At 37.4% G+C, this 21,823-nt stretch overlaps 1 protein-coding gene across 1 annotated transcript in view; it reads left to right on the forward strand.

Annotated features, from left to right (window-relative positions):
* The first annotated feature begins 2,038 nt into the window (after positions 1–2,038).
* The window catches only part of LOC128552732 (uncharacterized), a 29,203-nt gene continuing 9,418 nt past the window's right edge, over positions 2,039–21,823 (forward strand). Inside the window, exons 1-3 of the mRNA XM_053533788.1 lie at positions 2,039–2,412; positions 16,703–16,800; positions 20,126–20,199. Of these exons, the coding sequence (XP_053389763.1) occupies positions 2,340–2,412; positions 16,703–16,800; positions 20,126–20,199 (245 nt within the window). The 5' untranslated portion in view covers positions 2,039–2,339. The remainder of the gene's footprint in view (positions 2,413–16,702; positions 16,801–20,125; positions 20,200–21,823) is intronic.

The raw sequence follows: 21,823 nt of genomic DNA on the forward strand, positions 1-21,823 counted from the left end.
ATGTAGCTATCATACGGACAAGTACAAAATAGCAATTGACAAAAGTGGACAAGCAAGACAAAATCAGATTTCGCCACCCCTGAGTCTAATCCAGAATTGTATAGTGAGCTCTTACTAATTATAGGATAAATTATCTGTATTCATATTATTGTCCGTACAGACTGATCATGGTCTACACTGTTTGCTTTTTCATTGAACAGCACTTTGATAAACAAGAGGTACTGCCCAAACTGAATGATGAACCAACCCATTTTAGAAATTTAACAGGGTAAAACCAAAACATTTAAGGAAATGCTGCTCTTTCTTAATAACGAAGAAAGAGTGTTATGTATTACATTAATTATAAAATATTTAATCTTAGAGTAATTCAAAGGTAAAAAATATGGCTTTCAGATTAATGGAAATTATTTTTTTAAAACCTGACCAAAAGCTAGCATATTTTTTCAGTGATTTGGGAGTCATATTTTTTATACGCCCGAAGGGATGTATTATATTATGACACCGGTGTCCGTCTGTCCATTAGCAATTTCGTGTCCGCTTTGTAACTCTTGAACTCCTTGAAGGGTTTCGAAGAAACTTGACACAAATGTTCGCCACATCGAGACGATGTGCAGAGCACATGTTTCGGATGGCTCTCTTCCAGGTCAAGGTCACACTTGGGGTCAAAGGCCATATGACTATGTTTAGTGTCCGCTGTTAATTCTTGAAATGCTTGAAGGATTTTAAAGAAACTTGGCACACATATTCACCATATTGAGATGACGTACAGAGCTCATGTTTCGGATGGCTCAAGGTCAAGGTCACACTTCTTGGTCAAAGGACATATATTGCTCCGCATTGCGGTGCTCTTGTTTTTTAGCAACCGAAAGGAAAACAAATCTTCTTGTCCAAAACTGCAAGGTGTAGAGTCTTGATATTAGGCATGTGACATCACCTTATGGTCCTCTATCAAGACTGTTGTGCCCCTGAGGTGAAAATAGGCCCAACCTCGGGGGTCACAAGTTTTACATAGACTTATATAGTAAAAAACTTTAAAAATCTTCTTGTCTAAAACCACAAGACCTAGGCCTTTGATATTTTGTATGTAGCATTGCCTTGTGGTCCTCTACCAATATTATTCAAATTATGCCCCTGGGGTGAAAAGAGGCCCCGTCTCGGGGGTCACATGTTTTACAAAGACTTATATAGTAAAAAACTTTAAAAATCTTCTTGTCTAAAACCGCATGACCTAGAGCTTTGATATTTTGTATGTAGTATTGCCTTTTGATTCTCTACCAAAATTGTTCAAATTATGCTCCTTGGGTGAAACGAGGCCCTACCCCGGGAGGTCTCATGTTTAACATAGACTTATATAGAAAAAAAAACACTTTAAAAATCTTCTTGCCTGAAAGTGCAAGGCCTAGGCTTTTGATATTAAGTATGTTGCCTTTCCTAGTGTTTCTCCACCAAAATTGTCCAAATTATGTCCTTAGGGTGAAAAGAGGCCCTGCCCTTGGTGTACCAAGTTTAACATAGACTTATATAGGACAAAAATAAAGATCTTCTTGTCTGAAAGTTCAAAGCCTAGGCATTTGATATTTGGTGTGTAACATTGCCTGGTGGATCTCTAACAAGTGTGTTCAAATTATGCCCCCGGGTGAAAAGAGGCCCCGTCCTGGGGGTCATTTGTTATAATTATGGGTTATACAGGAGAAAATACTTAAGAAATTATCAGGTCATATTTCCTAGACTGTTTAATTATAATTACCTGATGACTCGAGCGATTAGGGATCACTTGACTGTGACCTTGACCCACTGACCTACTTTCTTGTTTTTTAAAATACAGCCTTGAATTTTGGATGACATATACAGTTTTGTGCACCAATCTTAAAACTGACCATAAATGTGACCTACTGACCTACTTTCTAATGTTTTAGCATCAGAAACATTGGCTCATATTACTCAGGTGAGGGATTTAGGATCATCATGACCCTCTTGTATTATGCTGAATCCAATTTTTTTTCCAAACAAATCCAGTGTAGTTAGGATTTAAAGAATTGCAAAAATACTACATGCAATAGAAGTGCAATTTTAATGACACCATCATTTTGCAAGTATTTGAGCTTGAATTTGACCAAAATCAGATTGACCAGCACAAATTGTACTTGTAAATGAAGTTAAACCTCCTTTAGCAATAAAACATAACATTGAATGATATCTTATGTAGGGATGCCACTATATTTGAGGACAATGAGCAGGACTCGGCAGGATTCGGAGTGCCTCGTCCACCGAAAAAGACAGAACATGGCGATTGGGAATGTATTTATGATGGAAGACTTTCAACCCCAAATGTGAAATTCATGCTAGATACCATACGTGACTGTGATCCAAGCAAGACAAATGAAAAAGGAGGTTTTGGGAAGGTCTATTTCTGTAGGTATTATTACTACATTTTAGCTCATCTGAACAAAACTTGATGGCGAGGTTTTAGTATGGGTGGATGGTCCGGCGTCTATCGTCAATTGCCTGTTGTCCATTGTTCACAATTTTCATCCACATCTCTGAAACTACTGTCCAGAACTGCACCTAACTTTGTATGTGGCATCCTACCAAAGACCTTTTCGTACACTAAATGGTAAAGGTGAGCTATTAAGTCTGGTCATTGTCCGGCTTCCGTTGGCATGCTTCATGCGACATGCATCGTCCGTCAACATTTACTTTGTGAACACTCTAGACACAATCCATTGAATCTTCATGTGAGGAAGCCATCCAGTTGGCTTACGGAAGGTCGGTGGTTCTACCCAGGTGCCCGCTCGTGATGAACTAATGCACGGAGGGGCACCTGGGGTCTTCCTCCACCATCAAAGCTGGAAAGTCGCCATATGACCTAAAATGTGTCGGTGCGACGTTAAACCCAACCAAAAAAAAAAAAAAAAAAAACAATCCATTGAAACTGGTCAGAATGTTTGTCTTTATGATCTTTAGGTCAAGTTCGAATCTGGGTCATGTAGGGTCAAAAACTAGGTTACCCAATCAAATCAGAGGAAGAGCTTGTGAACACTCTAGACGCAACAGTTGTGTCTCAATCTTTATGAAATTTGGCCAGAAATATCTAGGTTAGATTGAAAACTGGATCATATGTGATCAAAAATTAGGTCACTAGGCCATATCAAAGAAAAATCTTGTTGACACTCTAGAGATCACAATTTAAGTTTGAAACTGATGATAGTTAGTCAGAGTGGTAGCCTTGATGATCTACAGATAAAGTTTGAATCTGATTCATGTGGGGTCAAAAATTAGGTCGCCTGGTCAAATCAAAGGAAAAGCTTGTTAACACCATAGAGGCCACATTTATGACCCTATCTTTATGAAACTTAGAGTGTTTGTCGTGATAATCTCTAGGTCAGTGTCAAAACTCGGTCATGCGGGGTCAAAAACTAGGTCGCTAGGCCAGATCTAATTAAAATCTTGTTAACACTATGGAGTCCACAGTTTAAATTTGAAACTCAAGAGAATTTGTCAGAATTTTTGCCTTGGTGACCTCTAGGCCAGATTCGAATCTGGGTCATGTGGGGTAAAAAAGCTAGGTCACCTGGTCAAATCAAACGTAAAGCTTGTAATCACTCTAGAGGCCACATTTATGGCTATATCTCATGAAACCTTGCCAGAATGTTTGTTTTGACGATTCTTATGTCAAGCTCGAAACTGGGTCATATCGGAGAAAAAACTAGGTCACTAGGCCAGATCAAAGGAAAATCTTGTTAACACTCTAGACTCCACAGTTTACGTTTGACACTCATGAGAATCAGTCAGAATGTTTGTCTTGATGACCTCTAGGTCAAGTTCGAATCTCAGTCATGTTGGGTCAAAAACTAGGTCACCTAGGCAAATCAATGGAAAAGCTTGTTAACATGCTGCAGGCCACATTTATGACCCTATCTTCATGAGACTAGGTCAAAATGTTTGTCTTGATGATCTCTAGATCAAGATTGAAACTGGGTCATGCGGCATCAAAAATTAGGTCACTAAGCCATATCAAAGGAAAATCTTTTTAACACTCTAGAAACCACATTTAGAGTTTGAAACTGATGATAATTTGTCAGAATGTTTGGCTTGATGACCTCTAGGTCTTCTTTGAAGCTAGGTCATGTGGGGTCAAAAACTAGTGCATTAATCATATCAAAGGAGAAGCTTGTCAACACTCTAGAGGTCTTATTTATGACCCTATCTTCTTGAGACTTGGTCAGAATGTTTTCTTTATGACCTTTAGGACAAGTTCGTTTCTTGATCATGTGGGATCAAAAACTAGGTCACGTGCTCAAATCACATGAAAAGCTTGTTAACACTCTTGAGGCCAGATTTATGATCCTTCATGAAACTTGGTCAGAACTTGGTCAGAATGTTTGTCTGTATGATCTCTAGGTCAACTTTAAAACTGGGTCATGTGAGGTCAAAAACTAGGTCACAGGGCCAGATCAACTGTGGTGAGCGATATAGTGCCATCTTGACCCTCTTAGTGTGGCTCACAGTTTCTTACATTTTGTCTTTCCTGATGTTGTATTGTAGTATCCTTACATTACTAAATTTTCCTGTGCTTTTCAAGCTTTTGAGCTTGACTACGAAGTATGGAGAGCTGTCCTACTCGACCCTTCGTCGGCGTCTTTTAAAGTTTTGATGCACATTCTCTTTATCTAGAGTTGTATTTACTTGATGGATTTGTTTTAAACTTAACATAGTTATTCCTCACCATCACCCACATCATATGGCATAAGGGTCATAACTCTTGCACCAACATTTCACAAATTACCACCCCCCCCCCTTTTTACTAAGAATTTCAGGTTAAAGTTTTAATGCAGGTTCACTCTATCTCTAAACGGATTTGATTTAAACTAAAAATAGTTGTTCTACATAATCACCCACATCATATGACACAAGGTCCATAAATCTGACACCAGTTTTTCGTGAATTATGCTCCCTTCTTACTTAGAATTTAATGTTAATTTGATGCATTTTTACTACAGAGGGGATTGGATTCAAACTTGAAATAGTTGTTCCACATCATCACCTACACCATATAAGACAAGTTCCATCAATATGTTACGAGTTATGCGTTCTTTTTACTTAGAATTTCAGATGCAAGTTATGCAATTACACTCTATCTTAGTTATTACTAAAAAGATTTGATTCATACTTAAAATGGCTATTCAACCTTATTAGTCACATGATATGACACATGGTGCGTTACTCTTTCAGAAACTTTCCATGATTTATGTCCCATTTATACCTATTTAATGTTTTGATTCACTTTATCTGTGTTATTACTTCTTATTTTATGCTAACTGATGAAATACTATATTGTGTTTTATCAGTGAGATATAATTCCTATCACTCACTGTAAATGCCGATCTACTTGTAAATTGTGTATGAATTTTAAATTATTTCCTTAAAACGGGATGAAAATTGTAGTCGCACTTTGTTCTTTATAGTATATTTCTTGGTTCAAATTATTTTACTTAATGAGAATTTCATAACGTTATGCAGCAAAAAAAAAATGAATAAAATGGAATTTTATGTTGTGTGCGTCTTTCTAACGTCACAACACGTCTTACGTCATGTCTGTTTCCCGCGCTGAGATTAAAATTTGTTGCAAAATGCACATCTCAACGTAATTAAGCATAAAATAAAAAGAAAATTTGTTTGTCTTTCGTGAATATGGAATATATCTCACCACGATGTGAGAAAATTTTCACATTTTCACTCGCGCTACGCGCTTGTGAAAATATTTGGAATTTTCTCACTTCTCAGTGAGATATAGATCTATTCCATATTTACTCAAAACAAACAAATATTCTCTATATACTTTTGACACAGACTTAAGCTATAGTCCAATATCTTCATTCACATTGGAGTCATTAAACACTCCAGTGACAGCTTCCTCAGATGTGCCCAGTTTTACTAGCATCAAAGTAGTCGAGCACGCGGTCTCCTCTGACAGCTCTTGTTTCTTTATATTCTATATCCTAATAAAACAAAATTTGTGTGTGTGTGTGTGTGTGTGTGTGTGTGTGTGTGTGTTCGGGTTTAACGTCTTTTTCAACAATTTTTCAGTCATATAAACGACGGTGTCTACTTGTAGCAGTGAGCACAATGCCCAACTTTATAGTGCTGCCTCACTTGAATATCACGCCGTAGACACGTGGCATGATACCCTAACCCAGTCACATTATACTGACACTGAGCTGACCAGTCACATTATACTGACACCGGGCTGACCAGTCGTAGCACTATCCTCTTAATGCTGAGCGCCAAGCGAGGAAGCTGTTAGTACCATTTTTACGTCTTTGGTATGACGCGGCCGGGGATCGAACCTACGACCTCCCGCACTCGAAGCGGACGCTCTGCCACTAGGCTACCGAAACAAAATGTAAATTACATCCATTTTACTTTCAAATTCAATATAGATCTACCACAACCCATAAAAAACAACTGCGCGAGACCGTGAGAACGAAAGTGACGTATAGGTGTACAAGTGACGTCACAGGTACAGGATGGCAGATAAGTTATAGCCCAAATAACATAGACCATGTAGACTATCCTGTAGAGATAGTCGTCATTATTTGGGACTACAATCACAAAACAAAATGTAAATTGCATCTATTTTACTTTACTTTCAAATTCAATATAGATCTACCACAACCAATAAAAACAATGACACCTTTTTGATTTATCTATGAATGTCTTATTTATTAAATTAAGGTTTTAACGGATGGCCTATAATGGGCACGGCTCCAATTAATCTTTTAAATCGGGATACCGGGCAATACTTCAAAATCCCGTCTGGGCAACCCTTAAGCAAAACAAATATATATAAAATCACTTAATAGTGTTCAGCAAATAGGAAGCAAATGTCATTTAACACATCCCATAAACAAACACAAATGTATTATAAGATCCACCAATAGTGTTCAGCAAATAGTCAACAAATGTCATCCATCACAAATTGTGGCAAACTCCAAAAGAGTCCATACAAATCACACTGATGCTTTATGCGATAAAGCCCTGGGAAAGAGGGGCATTATCGCCGGCATCGGTTTAAAACGATTCGCCGGCAGCCACAGGCCTCCTACTGAAGACTGGGAAGAAGTCCAGAAGCTTAAATAGGAGGCCACCGCCAATTTCAGATTGGCTACGGCGAATCTCCCTACTGAGAAAATAAAATTAGCCGTGCCCAGCCTTAAATTGCGTCCCCTGCCTATATAGTTTCTAATGCTGCTGCCCATTTTCTCAAAAATAAATTATGGACGACAAATGCACCCCATCTGCATTAAACTGACATTGGAACTTGGTATTTATATCCGAGTGCAAAACGTAATATCCCCCTATTCAAGAACTCTCAATGCGCCGTATGAATTTATACGCTTAAGCGCGCGTTCCATTGCGGGTAGATTATTAGAAAATGTCCAGTTTGCACGTGGAAGAATTTATGACCATATTATTTTAGAATTCGGAAAGGCTGTTTATATGTTTTGTATGAGAATATCTATTTCATGCCGTATTGAAAACATATCATATCTACCAATATTATTACCGCTACAGTGTAGGTGTATGAAATTTGAATCATCTCTGAGTTTTAAAAAAGTTTTCAGCTTCACTTGCCCGTTTTTCAGGGAAAGACCACTGTAAACGTGCCACCAGAGTCTGTTTTTCAACCCAAAATCCGGACATTCGGGCTGTTTGCATGGATGAGCCAACCGCCCATATTACCGTTGGTCCTGTCGACTAATATTAAAATATGAGTCAATATACTAAACCAAATTATCGTCACAAAACCAGAGTTACTAACCGTTAACGCTTTATCCGAATCTTAACGAACCAGAATCAAAACTCTCGTGCACACAGACAGTAATTAACTTATTAACTTTGGTAGAAGTCGAACGGGACCTCGTTCATAACCTTTATAAGCTGCGGATTTCCACCTTCCAGCCTCTTAAATAACTTCTTCGGTAAAAACCTAGTCCCGCCGCAGTTGTTGCATCACCTATGCGAAAGGAGTGAGACTTGAAATTTCAGTATTAAAACGAACGGTTATTTGAAAACCATAGGGAACTGGTGCCTAATGACTAATTTGTCATCAAAATGAATGAGCAATGGTCCGGCCAATTTCGGACGAACTGCTAAAAACAACTGCATGTCTTATTAGGCAAATAACAATAATAACGGTTTAAATTGTAGGCTTTAGCCCAGGCTACATCTCATGGGGTATATATTTCTCAGTTAATTCGATTTGCAAGAGCGTGTAGTCATGTTGAAGATTTCAAAGAACGTAACTTATTTATTACAAATAAGCTTCTTCAACATGGCTACCGTTATTACAAATTACGTAAATACTTTTCTAAATTTTACTATCGTAATTCAGATTTATTTTTAAAATACAATAGCAATTTAAAATCACTTCTGCGGGAAGGTATATCAAAACCCGCTTTTTATGGGGATGTGGTTTACAAACTTCGTAAGATTTTGGGTCATGGCAATTTTCCATTTGTATTTAGTAAAGTAATTAAACGTTTTATGAAAAGAGGTTATGACCCTACTGTTTTGAGACACACCGCATGTTTGGTGTTCAACCCTTTTACAGTTGGACGCTACGCTTTCCTCTTTGATTGTGTCTGACGGATCAGGTGGAGGACTCTATGATTAGTAGTTCTTAAATCCCACAAGGACTGAGCTATTTTGATTTCCGTCTTCTGGCCTGTTTCGTCGGGCCCTTAAGGGTGTTTTCCTTCTTGCTCTGTCTTCTGCAAAGGCATTGAGTACATGCGTATTAGGTTCTTAAGGACTGCATTTTTATATTATATTAACAAGGGCATCTTTGTGTTTTACATAACATACCTTCTGTTGCCTTTACGTATGTTAGGATTTCAACTGGCGGGGATTATTTTTATTTACACTGTCTTGTAACTTCGGAACATGGTGGGGGTAAGAGTGAGGTTAGGTGCACCATAAACCGGTTTAAACTCCCCAGTGGTGGTTTTGCCACTGACCGTTCCAAGGCGGTGCCCCACTGTGTTCCTATATTTGTTTGTTTTGTCCTTTGGTGTTTCATTTTCTGTGTTGTGTGCGAGGGTTGTTCGTGTGTGTCTTTGGGGAGGCTGCGTGTTTTGAACGTGGCTTTCCCTGTTGGATATTCTTCCCTGTTTTTTAGCGACTGTTATCTCACCGTTTTTAAAATCTACTTGCATACAAATTTGCGCAAATTACTGGTAATTTCGCTACAATCTTGGACTTTATTTAAGACCTCGACTAATGCCTTATCATCTATCCACAAAACTACATTTCTTTTGGTCAAAATATGCCCCCAAAGACATACTGCCAACAACACTGGTACTATTTCTAGAACAGTCAGGTCTTTCATTATCGGGGTTGTGACCCCAAGTACTAGGCCACTGGAAGAAACCCCACTTCCCTTTGAATTAACAAGCCGCCCCAAATTCCGCCCCACCAGCACTATCCGTGAAAAAACTTTCAGTTTCACTATTTAACCATGTTTGCTCTGAATATGTACTTCCTATTAAAACTTTAAAGAAACTGTAGCCAAATATGCAAGTCTGTCTTGCTTACAATGGTCAACCGACGATGGTAATATTTTTGTAATAATCCTTTCATTGCGTCATACAACCTTCTGATAAAAGCCCTAATAGTCATAATAGCTCTACTTACGAAACTGAGCTTTCCAGCCAAAAATTGCAAATCATGAAGGGTAACCTTGCTTTGAAAAAAATGACTTAAGTAACCAAATAAGCTCTACAACTTTTGTTTGTAGAAACCTTGTGATCATATCATTGGTATCAATTTTAAGACCCAAAAATATAAGAACTGGGCCAACTGATTTTTCTTCCGGTATGGGGATAACAAGTCCTTGCACACTTGTTCAGAACAGTCAAGCAGAGTTTCACTTTCATAAGACTTGTTACGTTCATATATTTAATACACTGCCCTACCGGACACAATACCGGACCATCCTGCAGTCACAACTATATCCTCACTGGCCGCCGTGACAAGCAAACCGCATAAAGCTATCTTGACCCAGGTCACTATCGAGCTTAATCACTGCCCCCGTACTGCACTGTTCATTTATTTATTACCAAGTTCTCCCAAGCGCATCTCGAGATTCATTTTACTGCATCTTATTTTACCAAGATTTATTTCCGAAATTTTTCCACCATACAGCGGGGCGATCAGTCATAAAGATCATATATAGAACTGAAATGTACGATTATTTAAATCTAGATCTAGACCAAACTTCGTTTTTTGTCCTGAAAAATTAAACAATCACAGTGTAAGGTATTGGACCCTTAATAGTAATGTTTAAAAAATGGCGTTTGCTTGGTATATTCTTAAAGTTGACCATGTTTCGCACTGTGTTGCAAATTTTAAACAACTTTTACAGTGTCGTTTTTTGTAAATTTTGTATAATTTATGGTATTTCCTCAAGCTCAAGTAGAGACAAATTTCAGTGTGATGGTCACTACCTAAAACAATTGCAGAGAATTCATTACAGCATTAATTTTGATAAAAGAAACATCAAACTATTGTTAAACAATTATAAAACACAAAATAAAACTGTAAATATCATTTTTTCTCGGGTGCCTGAAGTAAACAGATTTAATGAGACAGAATTCTAACTCAAACATTGAAAAATTTAGGTCGAATCCTGTGGGTTAGACTAGCCACTAGACTGATAATAACTATATTTCTATATTTTTCCCTTTTTTGACAAATTCAATTTCATAGAGACAAAAGCCAGTCTATTTTAGAGATTTTCACACTGGACTGATGTTGAAATTATCAATATGATATTGGACATAGGATATAGACTGGCTCAGTTCACTACGTTCAATCATAAAATTGTAAAAAGATATATCATAGTCTAGGAGCTAGTCTACCTGTAGGTCTGTTTTGAAATTTGCTCACTTCATTCAAACATATTCTTGAGGCAGAAGTAAAACCTACCTGCACTTCTTCCACAATATGTAATCTAAAGAATGAAGGCAAAATAGAGAACTTTTACCGCATGTAACTCAGTATTTTTAAAGATGTCTAAGTTTACCCTTCCTGATTCAGAGGTAAATTCACTTTGAACAGCAAAATATCGCTTATAAAATGGATATTTTCCACTTTTATACAATATATCCATAATAAGTATTGAAAGAAGTAAAAACTTACTAGAAAAAAAAAAGAAAATATGGAGAAAAAAAAATTTGGTCCCAGTGGGGCTTGAACCTACGCCCCCCCCCCCCCCCCCTGAAAATTGCAGTCAGTGTAGGTTTATGGTAGGAATTGAATACTCTTCAAAAAGGAGGTACTCTATTACGGGTCCAATACCTTAAAGAGTACATTTTCCCAATGTTAAGATGACGCTATATATGACGTCATCAGTACTCACAGACTAGCTGCTACGATGTAGGCCTATATCTGTTCCAATTGTAGATCTAGATATAATCAAATATAACCTGCAAAATTGTTTCATTTCAAACTCAGGCGAGTTTTCAATTGTAATATTAAGTAAACAATCACAATAAGCTGAAAGCCATAGAGAAGTAAACTGGAGCCGGAGGAAAGGAAAAGGTTGTTCCAAACCAACCAGACAAAGAAGATGGAAATCCAGTTCAATCAGTCAATAAATGTTTACATCCATGGTCAAATATAAACCCTAATAAATCATCGTGATAAGTAAAAATTAAACCTGTATTTTGTCCAAAAAACGTTTCCAAATCCATTTTTGTTATTGTCCCTTGTCCTTTAGCGTCTCTCAATCTGCGCGAGACCGCGAGAACCAAAGTGACGTGTAGGTGTACGAGTGATGTCACAGGTACAGGGTGGCAGATAAGTTGTAGCCCAAATAACATAGACTATTCCCACAGAGATAGTCGTCAGTAGAGTAAAAGTTTTAAAAATCTATTTATTATTTGTCATTTGCTTATTTTAGTTGTTCCCACACCTTTATTTCCAAACATTTAAAGTAGTCAAAAACACTGTCTAATCATTATGAAAAACTTATTGTTACAGAATGGGGCCAAGGCCTTTGTAAGTTTTACTGAAATGTCACATTTAAGAAACAAATTGTCACGAATGCATTAAAATAGCAACTTGTCTTGTGATTCAAATGTTTAAGGTTTCAATGGTACAGTCTTGTTTTAAAAAAGTTGAAAGGAAAGTAAGAAAAAATTAACTTTGGGAATCTTAGCTTTGAAATTGGAACAATACATACTATTTGCCATTGGGATTGGGGCCCGGCCCAATTTCTGCCCCAAGTTAGTCTGAAAACAACAACAACAACAATACTGACTTACAAGTAGCAACAAAATATGCCTGGAGATTGAACTCAACACCCGTCGATTTTAAGCTTGACGATAGGAAGTATATCCTACTCGCCCTGTCGTCGGTGTCGGCGTCCTTTCGCGTCCTTTCGCGTCCACACATTGGTTTAAGTTTTGATACACTCTCTCTTTTTAGCTCACCTGAGTATTGCTCAGGTGAGTTTTTCTGATCACTCGATGTCCGGCGTCTGTCTGTTGTCTGTCTGTCCGTCAACATTTAGCTTGTGTTTGCGATAGAGGCTGTATTTCTCAACTGATCTTCATGAAATTTGATCAGAATGATTATCTTGATGAAATCTAGGCCGAGTTCGAAAATGGGTCATCTGGGGTCAAAAACTAGGTCACTAGGTCAAATCAAAGAAAAACCTTGTGTATGCGATAGAGGCTGTATTTTTCAATTAATCTTCATGAATTTTGGTCAAGATAATTATCCTGAAGAAATCTAGGCCGAGTTCGAAAATGGGTCATCTGGGGTCAAAAACTAGGTCACTAGGTCAAATCAAAGAAAAACCTTGTGTATACGATAGAGGATGTATTTTTCAATTAATCTTCATGAATTTTGGTCAGAATGATTATCCTGATGAAATCTAGGCCGAGTTTGAAAATGGGTCATCTGGAGTCAAAAACTAGGTTACTAGGTCAAATCAAAGAAAAACCTTGTGTATGCCATAGAGGCTGTATTTTTCAAGTAATCTTCATGAAGTTTGGTCAGAATAATAACCTTGATGAAATCTAGGCCGAATTTGAAAATGGGTCATCTGGGGTCAAAAACTAGGTCACTAGGTCAAATTAAAGAAAAACCTTGTGTATGCAATAGAGGCTGTATTTTTCAATTAATCTTCATGAATTTTGGTCAGAATGATTGCCTTGATGAAATCTAGGTCAACTTCGAATATGGGTCATCTGGAGTCTAAAAGTAGGTCATTAGGTCAAATCAAAGAAAAACCTTGTGTATGCGATAGAGGCTATATTTTTCAATTGATCTTCATGAAATTCAGTCAGGATGATTGCCTTGATAAAATCTTGGTCAAGTTTGAATATGGGTAATCTTGGATCAAAAATTAGGTCACTAGGTCAAATCAAAGAAAAACCTTGTGTATGCAATAGAGGCTGTATTTTTCAATTGATCTTTATGAAATTTGGTCAGAATTATTGCCTTGATAAAATCTAGATAGTATATGGTTATTGGTCATCTGTGGTCAAAAACTAGGTCACTAGGTCAAATCAAATAAAAACCTTGTGTATGCAAAATAGGCTGTATTTTTCAGTTGATCCTTATGAAATTTGGTCAGAATGATTTCCTTGATGAAATCTAGGTCAAGGTTGAATATGGGTCATCTTGGGTCAAAAACTAGGTCACTAGGTCAAATAAAAGAAATACTTGTGTTTGCTCCAATTTTAATGATACTTGGTCAGAATATTTTTTTCCGTGCAATCACTAGGTCTGTGTTTACACTGTTATGGTGTATTATGGTGTGTTTCTCAGGTGAGCGACCTAGGGCCATCTTGGCCCTCTTGTTTGTCTTTATCTCTGTAATTACTTGATTGATTTGCTTCAAACCTAAACTACTTACGCCTCATCATCATCCACGTCATTTTGCATGTGGTCTGACTCTCACATCAATATCTTATGAATTATCCCCCATTCTTAGAATTTCAGCTTAAAGTTTTGGTGCACTTTCACTCAGTCTCAGTTATTACTAAATGGATTTGATTCAAACTTAAAACAGTTTTTCCACGTCATCAACCACATCATATGACACAAGGTCCTTGTTCTCTGGCACCAATTTTTCATGAATTTTGCCCCCTTTTTATATGCCCGTTTGAAAAACGGGACGTATTATGGGACGCCCCTGGCGGGCGGGCGGGCGGCGTCCACAGACCTTGTCCGGAGCATATCTTCTACATGCATGAAGGGATTTTGATGAAACTTGGCACAGTTGTTCACCATCATGAGACGGAGTGTCATGCGCAAGAACCAGGTCCCTAGGTCTAAGGTCAAGGTCACACTTAGAGGTCAAAGGTCAAATTCAAGAATGACTTTGTCCGGAGCATATCTTCTTCATGCATAGAGGGATTTTGATGAAAGTTGGCACAATTGTTCATCATCATGAGAAGGAGTGTCATGCGCAAGAACCAGGTCCCTAGGTCTAAGGTCAAGGTCACACTTAGAGGTCAAAGGATACAAGAATGAAAACTTTGTCCGGAGCATTTCTTCTTCATGCATAGAGGGATTTTGATATAACTTGGCACAAATGTTCACCACCATGAGGCGGAGTGTCGTGCGTAAGAACCAGGTCTCTAGGTCTAAGGTCAAGGTCACACTTAGAGGTCAAAGGATACAAGAATGAAAACCTTGTCTGGAGCATGTCTTCTTCATGCATAGAGGGATTTTGATATAACTTGGCACAAATGTTCACCACCACGAGACGTAGTGCCATGCGCAAGAACCAGGTCCCTAGGTCTAAGGTCAAGGTCACACCTAGAGGCCAAAGGTCAGATACAAGAATGACTTTGTCCGAAGCATTTCTTCTTCATGCATTGAGGGATTTTGATGTAACTTGACACAATTATACACCATCATGAGACGAAGTGTCATGCGCAGTTCCCTTCTTTCGAATTACTTCCCTTTGTTGTTACTATAAATAGCTTATATTGTAACTTTTTCATTACTAGTCATAGGGAAAAATCGAGACCACTTTTCTGTAGTACAATATGCATGCTACATCCAATTTTGAGGTGTATTTTGACCAGTCTCTACCTGGTAAAGATTTTTGTGAGGACTTACAATTTTTTTTTTTTTTTTTTTTTTTTTTTTTAAGATTAACTTCCCTTAGTTGTTACTATAAATAACTTATATTGTAACTTTTTTAATTGACTGTAGGGAAAAACCAAGACCACTTTTCTGTGGTACAACATAGATGTTACTTTCCAATTTTAGGTGTATTTTAAGGTATCTCTACCTGGTAAGGAGTTTTTTTGTGGACTTAGAAAAACAAAACACTTAGTTATTACTAAACAACCACAAAGTTAAAATTCCATTTGCAAATACAGGTGCTAGAGTAAAGAAATTTGCTGTGACGGGCGTATATTGTGACATTCTTGCACTCTTGTTACTTAGAATTTTAGGATAATTTTGATGCATTTTCACTATATATGTTAGGACAGAAAGGATTTGATTCTGACTTGAAATAATTGTCACCCACATCATATGACATAAAAGAAACATAACTGTGGCACCAGTATTTTATGTATTATGCCCCCTTTTTACATAAAATTTCAGGTGCACTTTCACTCTACATCTGTATTTACCAAACAGATTTGATTAAGATTTGTAATTTTTGTAGCACATCATCACCCACACTATATGACACAAAGATAATAACTCTGGCACAAATATTTTATGAATACTGTCCCTTTTGTCTTAGAATTTCAGGTTCATGTTGGTGCAATTTTAAGGATAATGTTGGTGCACTTTCACTTTATCTTTGTTAAATATATTACACATCAAATTCATTTCAAACTTAAAATAGTTCTTCCACATGGTCGTACTCATCATGTGACACAAGGTCCATAATTCTGGCATAAATATTTTGTGACTTATATCCCCTTTTTACTTAGATTTCTTTTTTTGCTTTTTCACTTTATCTCTGTTGTTACTAAATTGATTCTATTCAAATTTAAAACAGTTCTTCCACTCGGTCACCCCCATGATATGACACAATGCTCATGATATGCCCCCTTTTTACTAGAATTTCAGGTTCAGGTTTAGACTTACAAAGTCTGTTGAGATCAAATAATCTGTAATAATGTTAATTTCTTTCTTCATACTGACACTGATATTTTCTCAGAAAACCATTTTCTGTCTAGGCTCCCAGAGGCAAGAGATATTGAAAACTTTTTCAGAAAGTGCTATAATTGGAGAGGATTGATTTTATGGCCAAGTGCATTACATTTAATGACTCTAACGACTGATGTTAGTCCAGTTCAGGTTATGATGCACTTTTGTTCTATCTCACTTATTTAATTCAAACTTCAATAGCTGCTCGCCATTATTAGCCACATGATATGACACAATGCATTACTTTTTCAGCATGAATTATGTTCCTTTTATACTAAAGTTTTATTTAATGTTTTGATGTACTTCTCTATGCCTGTTATTACTAAATACATTTGACACAAACTTGAGTTACTTTCCAATAATTTATCTTCATCCACATTGGAGTAAATAAACACTCCAGTGAAAGCTTCTCAAGTTCTTGTTCTTAACATTCTGTTTAACATTTTACTCTTTTTGATCATACAGGGTAGGAGAATTACTTCTTTTTTGTGTTGTATGGTTTTAGATAAGGACAAGCATCCTACACTCGGTATTCCAGTTGCGATCAAAGAGGTCATTATTGAAGAAACAAGCCAAAAGCTGAAAATGATGTCAACCATAAATGTAAGTAGTGTCTGTGATAAAGTAAAATATTTACAGTTATATGCATTTACTTTGATGTAACTACAAACCCTAATAAAATTTAACTCATGGGAGACATATTGTTTTAGCCTTGGCCATCCGTCAGTATGGCCATCTGCATTTAGCTTATCCATGCTTCTCAAAAACTGTCCAGATTTCAGTGAAACTTGTTGTTTAGGTGTTATATAGAGTTAAATGATTTAACTGAATTATGGCCCACTGAATATTACACATAACTTCTATCCATATTTCAGAGAAACTTCAGAGGAATGGGTTATTATTACGTCTCCCGCCACGCAGTTGTGCGGGAGACATAATGATTTATTCCAGTTTGTGTGTGTGTGTGTGCGTGTGTGTGCGTGTGTGTGTGTGTGACAAAGCTTTTCCGTACTCTAAGTCGAACATTTCTCATCCGATCTTCACCAAACTTGAACAAAATGTGTTTGATCATAAGACCTCAGCCAAGTTCGATAACTAGCCAAATCCGCCCAGGCACTTTTGAATTATGGCCCTTGAAATACTGATTGGATCCACTCGTCCAGACCATCTAATTGGGTCCACTCGTCTAAGCCATCTAGAGAAACTAGACATTTTTCATAGGGGCAGTTGTGGGAGACATGCGCTTTTCTCAAAAGCATCTCTAGTTATTATTATTGTTGTATCAGATTTATTTATTTCTCGCCGTTTTTATGATATACACGTTCAAAGGTGCTTAACATAGCGCAAAGGCAGCCACTCAGGGCGCCAAATTCATCCTGTACATAGAGCGATTTGACCAGAAGGGTCAGAGTGAGACAAAGCCCCCAGAACAGAGAGAGAAATCCGTTTCAGGTACAGGCATTCACGGCTAACTTATAGCCTAGCTCTCCGCTAATAGGCAGTCTGGTTCTTTTATATGTCTGCTGTATAGCACCGATCTTTCCTGGGAAGAACCAGTACGGGCCGTTTAGTTAGATGGGAGACACTCGAGAGCATCTAAGAAATTTCCAGTGCCTAGACTGGGATTCGAATCCCGGGTCTCTGGATTGACAGTTAATCTTGTTACCCTAGAACACAGGGTTAGTTGTGCATGTTGTCAGCACATTTGATTCATATTTGCAGAGTTATTGCCCTTGAAATAATATTTGTCCAGCCTCTTTTACATACCCTACACCTTGGTGGGAATTGAATGAATCTTTTCCCTGAAAAGATTAAATGCTTGCGGAAACATATGTTTTTTTTTAAAAAAAAAACAACACCAAAATAAAACATTTACCATGAACTTCTTTTATTCAAAGGCAGAGTATATCATGTGTTAAAACGCCATATTACAGATGTCATGTTTACATGACTCATAGGTACATTTGTTTTTATTTAAATAAGCCATCTATTTATGTATGAAAGCATCACATGAAATACTTGCATTCTATTTAGCTTTGAGTTTTAACACCCATTATTGTAGACTGAGTTTGCTGTTCCAAAACCTGCAACTAGACAATTTATAAGGTTATTTTTGATGCATCTCCTTTGGGTGTGGTTGTCTTTCTGTTCGTCTGTCTGTCCGTCTTTCCGTCCGTTTGTCCGTCCATCCGTCTGTCCGTCCGTCCGTAGACACAATCTTGTGCGCACCAACTCTCCTTATCCCCTTGACACAATTTAATGAAACTTCACACACATGATCAGTAACAACTGTAGTTATGCATGGTGCATGTTAGATTCTTTCAGAAAATAACTTTGCAGAGTTACGGGACTTTGTATATTTGTTACTATACTATATACATAGACACAATCTTGTGCGCACCATCTCCTCATCCCCTTGACACAATTCAATGAAACTTCACACAAGTGATCAGTACCAACAGTAGTTGTGCATGGATCATGTTAGGTTCATTTTGAAAAAACATTCTGCACAGTTATTGGACTTTGAATTTTGTGAACATACTATGTACATACAGTCTGCATATGCATACTTGTGTGCACCTAATCTTCCGAACCCTTGCACACAATTTAATGAAATTTCACACAATTTATCAGTACCAACCCTAGTTGTGCATGGTGCATGTTATGTTGCTTTAGATACATATTCTGCAGAGTTATGGGACTATGTTTTTTTGTTACTGTACTGTAAACATACAGTCTATATACATACGGTCCACATGATTATGCAATCTTGTGTGCGTCAAATTGCAATGTACTGCGTCAGTAAATTTGGTATATTCATCACATTAAGTGATAGCTGTAGTTAACTGTTGCTTTGTGAAACAGTGAACATTAGCTCTGGAGAGCTTTTTAGTGACCCTATTTTAAGAAAAGTTAAAACCAGTTATACCTTACTACCAGCAATTTGCTGGTACACATTTACACCTGGGTCGACGGAGGCAGTCGTGATAAAGTGCCTTACCAAAGGACACACCGCAATAGGAGTAGCTAGGAATTTAACCCAGGTCCTTCACCTCCGTAGGAAAGCGACTTGGCCCTCTCGACCAATGCGTCCACAAGTACAAAGTATATGTCATGGTGAGCTTTTGTGACCGCTCAATGTCCGTCGTCCGTCGTGCGGTGTGCGTCGTGCTTCGTCCATCCGTCAACAATTTCTTAAAAAAATTCTTCTTCAAAACCACTGGGCAGATCTACACCAAACTTCACAGGAATAATCCTTGGGTGGCCCCCTTTCAAAATTGTTCAAAGACTTGAATTCCATACAGAACTCTGGTTGCCATGGCAACCGAAAGGAAAAACTTAAAAAAATTTTCTTTTCTAAAACCCCAGGTCATAGGTCTTTGATATTTGGTTTGTAGCATCATCGAGTGGTCCTCTACCAAGATTGTTCAAATTATCCCTTAGGGTCAAATATGGTTCCGCCCTAGGGGTCACATGGTTTAGATAGACTTACATAGGGAAAATTTTGAAAAACTTTCTTGTCCAAAACCACAAGGCGTAGAGCCTTGATATTAGGCATGTGACATCATGTAATGGTCCTCTATAAAGGTTGTTCAAATTATGCCCCTGGGATGAAAAGAGGCCCCGCCCCCGGGGTCCTAATTTTTAAATAGACTTATATAGGAAATGTTTTAAAAAATCTTCCTGTCTGAAACCACAAGACCTAGGCCTTTGATATTTTGTATGTAGCATTGCCTTGTGGTCCTCTACCAAATTGTTCAAATTATGCCCCTTGGGTGAAAACAGGCCGTATCCAGTGTCATCATGACCCTCTTGTTAAGGATATTGTTAATGAATTTCCTGATATTATGTCGTACACTAACAAACATTTTAATTGATTTGGCTTACATTAATCCACTTACGTGTTGATTATTGGGTTATTTTGCAGGAAAGGCTTGCCTCTAGAACACTGCATTATGCCATTGTCCCTTTACTTGCAATGACAGAGGACATGGGTAAAAGGTAAGTGTTCATAATTAAAGTAGTTGCGCACATTTTATAAACTCGAAGTATGGCGTAACGTCATTTATCCGGAAAACAAAACTAAAGGCTGGGTTCGGCGTGATTTAATAGATGAATAGATTTATTACAATTGCAACACTACTATCTTTCTTAAGTTGATAATTAAAGTGGCATTATGCGCATCCTATACTGCACATAGTGTGTTTTGGGTGAGTGTTCTATAAAAGCAACTTTCGGTTGCTGTGCAATTAGATGTGTTAAATTAACGATAATGCCGCATTAGTATTTGAAGTTGATGCTTTAAAAATAAAGAAATCGGACGGATAAAATAATAGATATTTTTTTCAATCTTCAGCGCAATGATCTCCCTTACCCGAAAATAGAAATTTCTGAAGTAGAAGGGAAGCAACTCCTGCTTGCAGTTTGACGGTTTTTTAAAAAGACTGCCCCAGTCAAATTAAGAAAAGTCATATTTGGAAACTTATTATTTTGTACTGGTAACAGGAAGAGTTTGGTATGTTGGGTTAAAAGCTATAATTTCCTCCACCCTTTTTATATACACATCTATTTAAGTTTGATTTTTACTTGAAAAATGCATATAATTCCACTTTAAATATCTAACATGTAAGATAATTTAAAAAAAAAAACGTCTTAAAATTAACTCGGAGTGCGCGGATCTCCTTAATCATTGGCAAATGTCTTGAAAACATGTACACGGCCCTATACATTCTATTTCACCATATTATAATGTTTATTTATGACTGTGAAAAGTGTCATTAAAATCTACATTGTAGAAAAAAATTATTTGCGAAAATGTTATGAAAATTGTGATTTCCCCATAGACTCTCATTATGAATTTTATTTCAAAACAGTCTAGCTAAAAAAATCAAGCATTCGACCCTATCTTTTTTATTTGCTGATTTTTTAACCAGGGTTTCGTAGAAAACCAATTATTAGATTGGGGTATGTCGTCGGATGGGTGGGCAGGCATCAAACTTGATTTCCGCGCAATAACTTTAGTTTGGAAAAAGCTATAGACACCAAACTTTGCCTGTAGATAGTTGGTAACGAGACAAAGGTTGGAATTGCAATTGGGGTCATATGGGTCAAGGTCAAGGTCGCTGTTGCTAAAAATAGAAAAAAATGGTTTCCGCATAATAACTTGTTTGCATTGATGTATTGAATTAAACTTGGCCTATAGGTAGCTTAAAGAAAAACCAAGATTGGGATTGTATATAGGGTAATTAGCCTGTAGGGCCAAGTTCAAGGTCAGGATAACTTATTTTATCTTCACACTTAGACAGTTGGGTTATTCCACGGTTGTCATTGGTCTAGAGCGTTGGGCCAAAAGCTACGTTTTAGTCAGTGGGACGGAAGGGCGTCGGTTCAAATCCTACTGAGATCTAAAATTTTTGGCTTCTTTTTTGTACCCCCCGACAACAAAGTTGTAAGGCCACACCAAATTAATGTCTTGGTCATCGGATTTTTTCCAAAAAAATAAGGAGCGAGCGAGCGAAATAAAAATAAAAATATTTGTTTTTGGATATCACCTACTTTTGGAGCGGGCGAGGAGCGATTTGAAGAAAAAAAAAACCTTGTCACAAAAGTCAACAAGCACTGCAAA

This window comes from Mercenaria mercenaria, unplaced genomic scaffold (assembly GCF_021730395.1).
Source record: "Mercenaria mercenaria strain notata unplaced genomic scaffold, MADL_Memer_1 contig_3095, whole genome shotgun sequence".
Taxonomy (NCBI): Eukaryota; Metazoa; Mollusca; class Bivalvia; order Venerida; family Veneridae; genus Mercenaria; species Mercenaria mercenaria.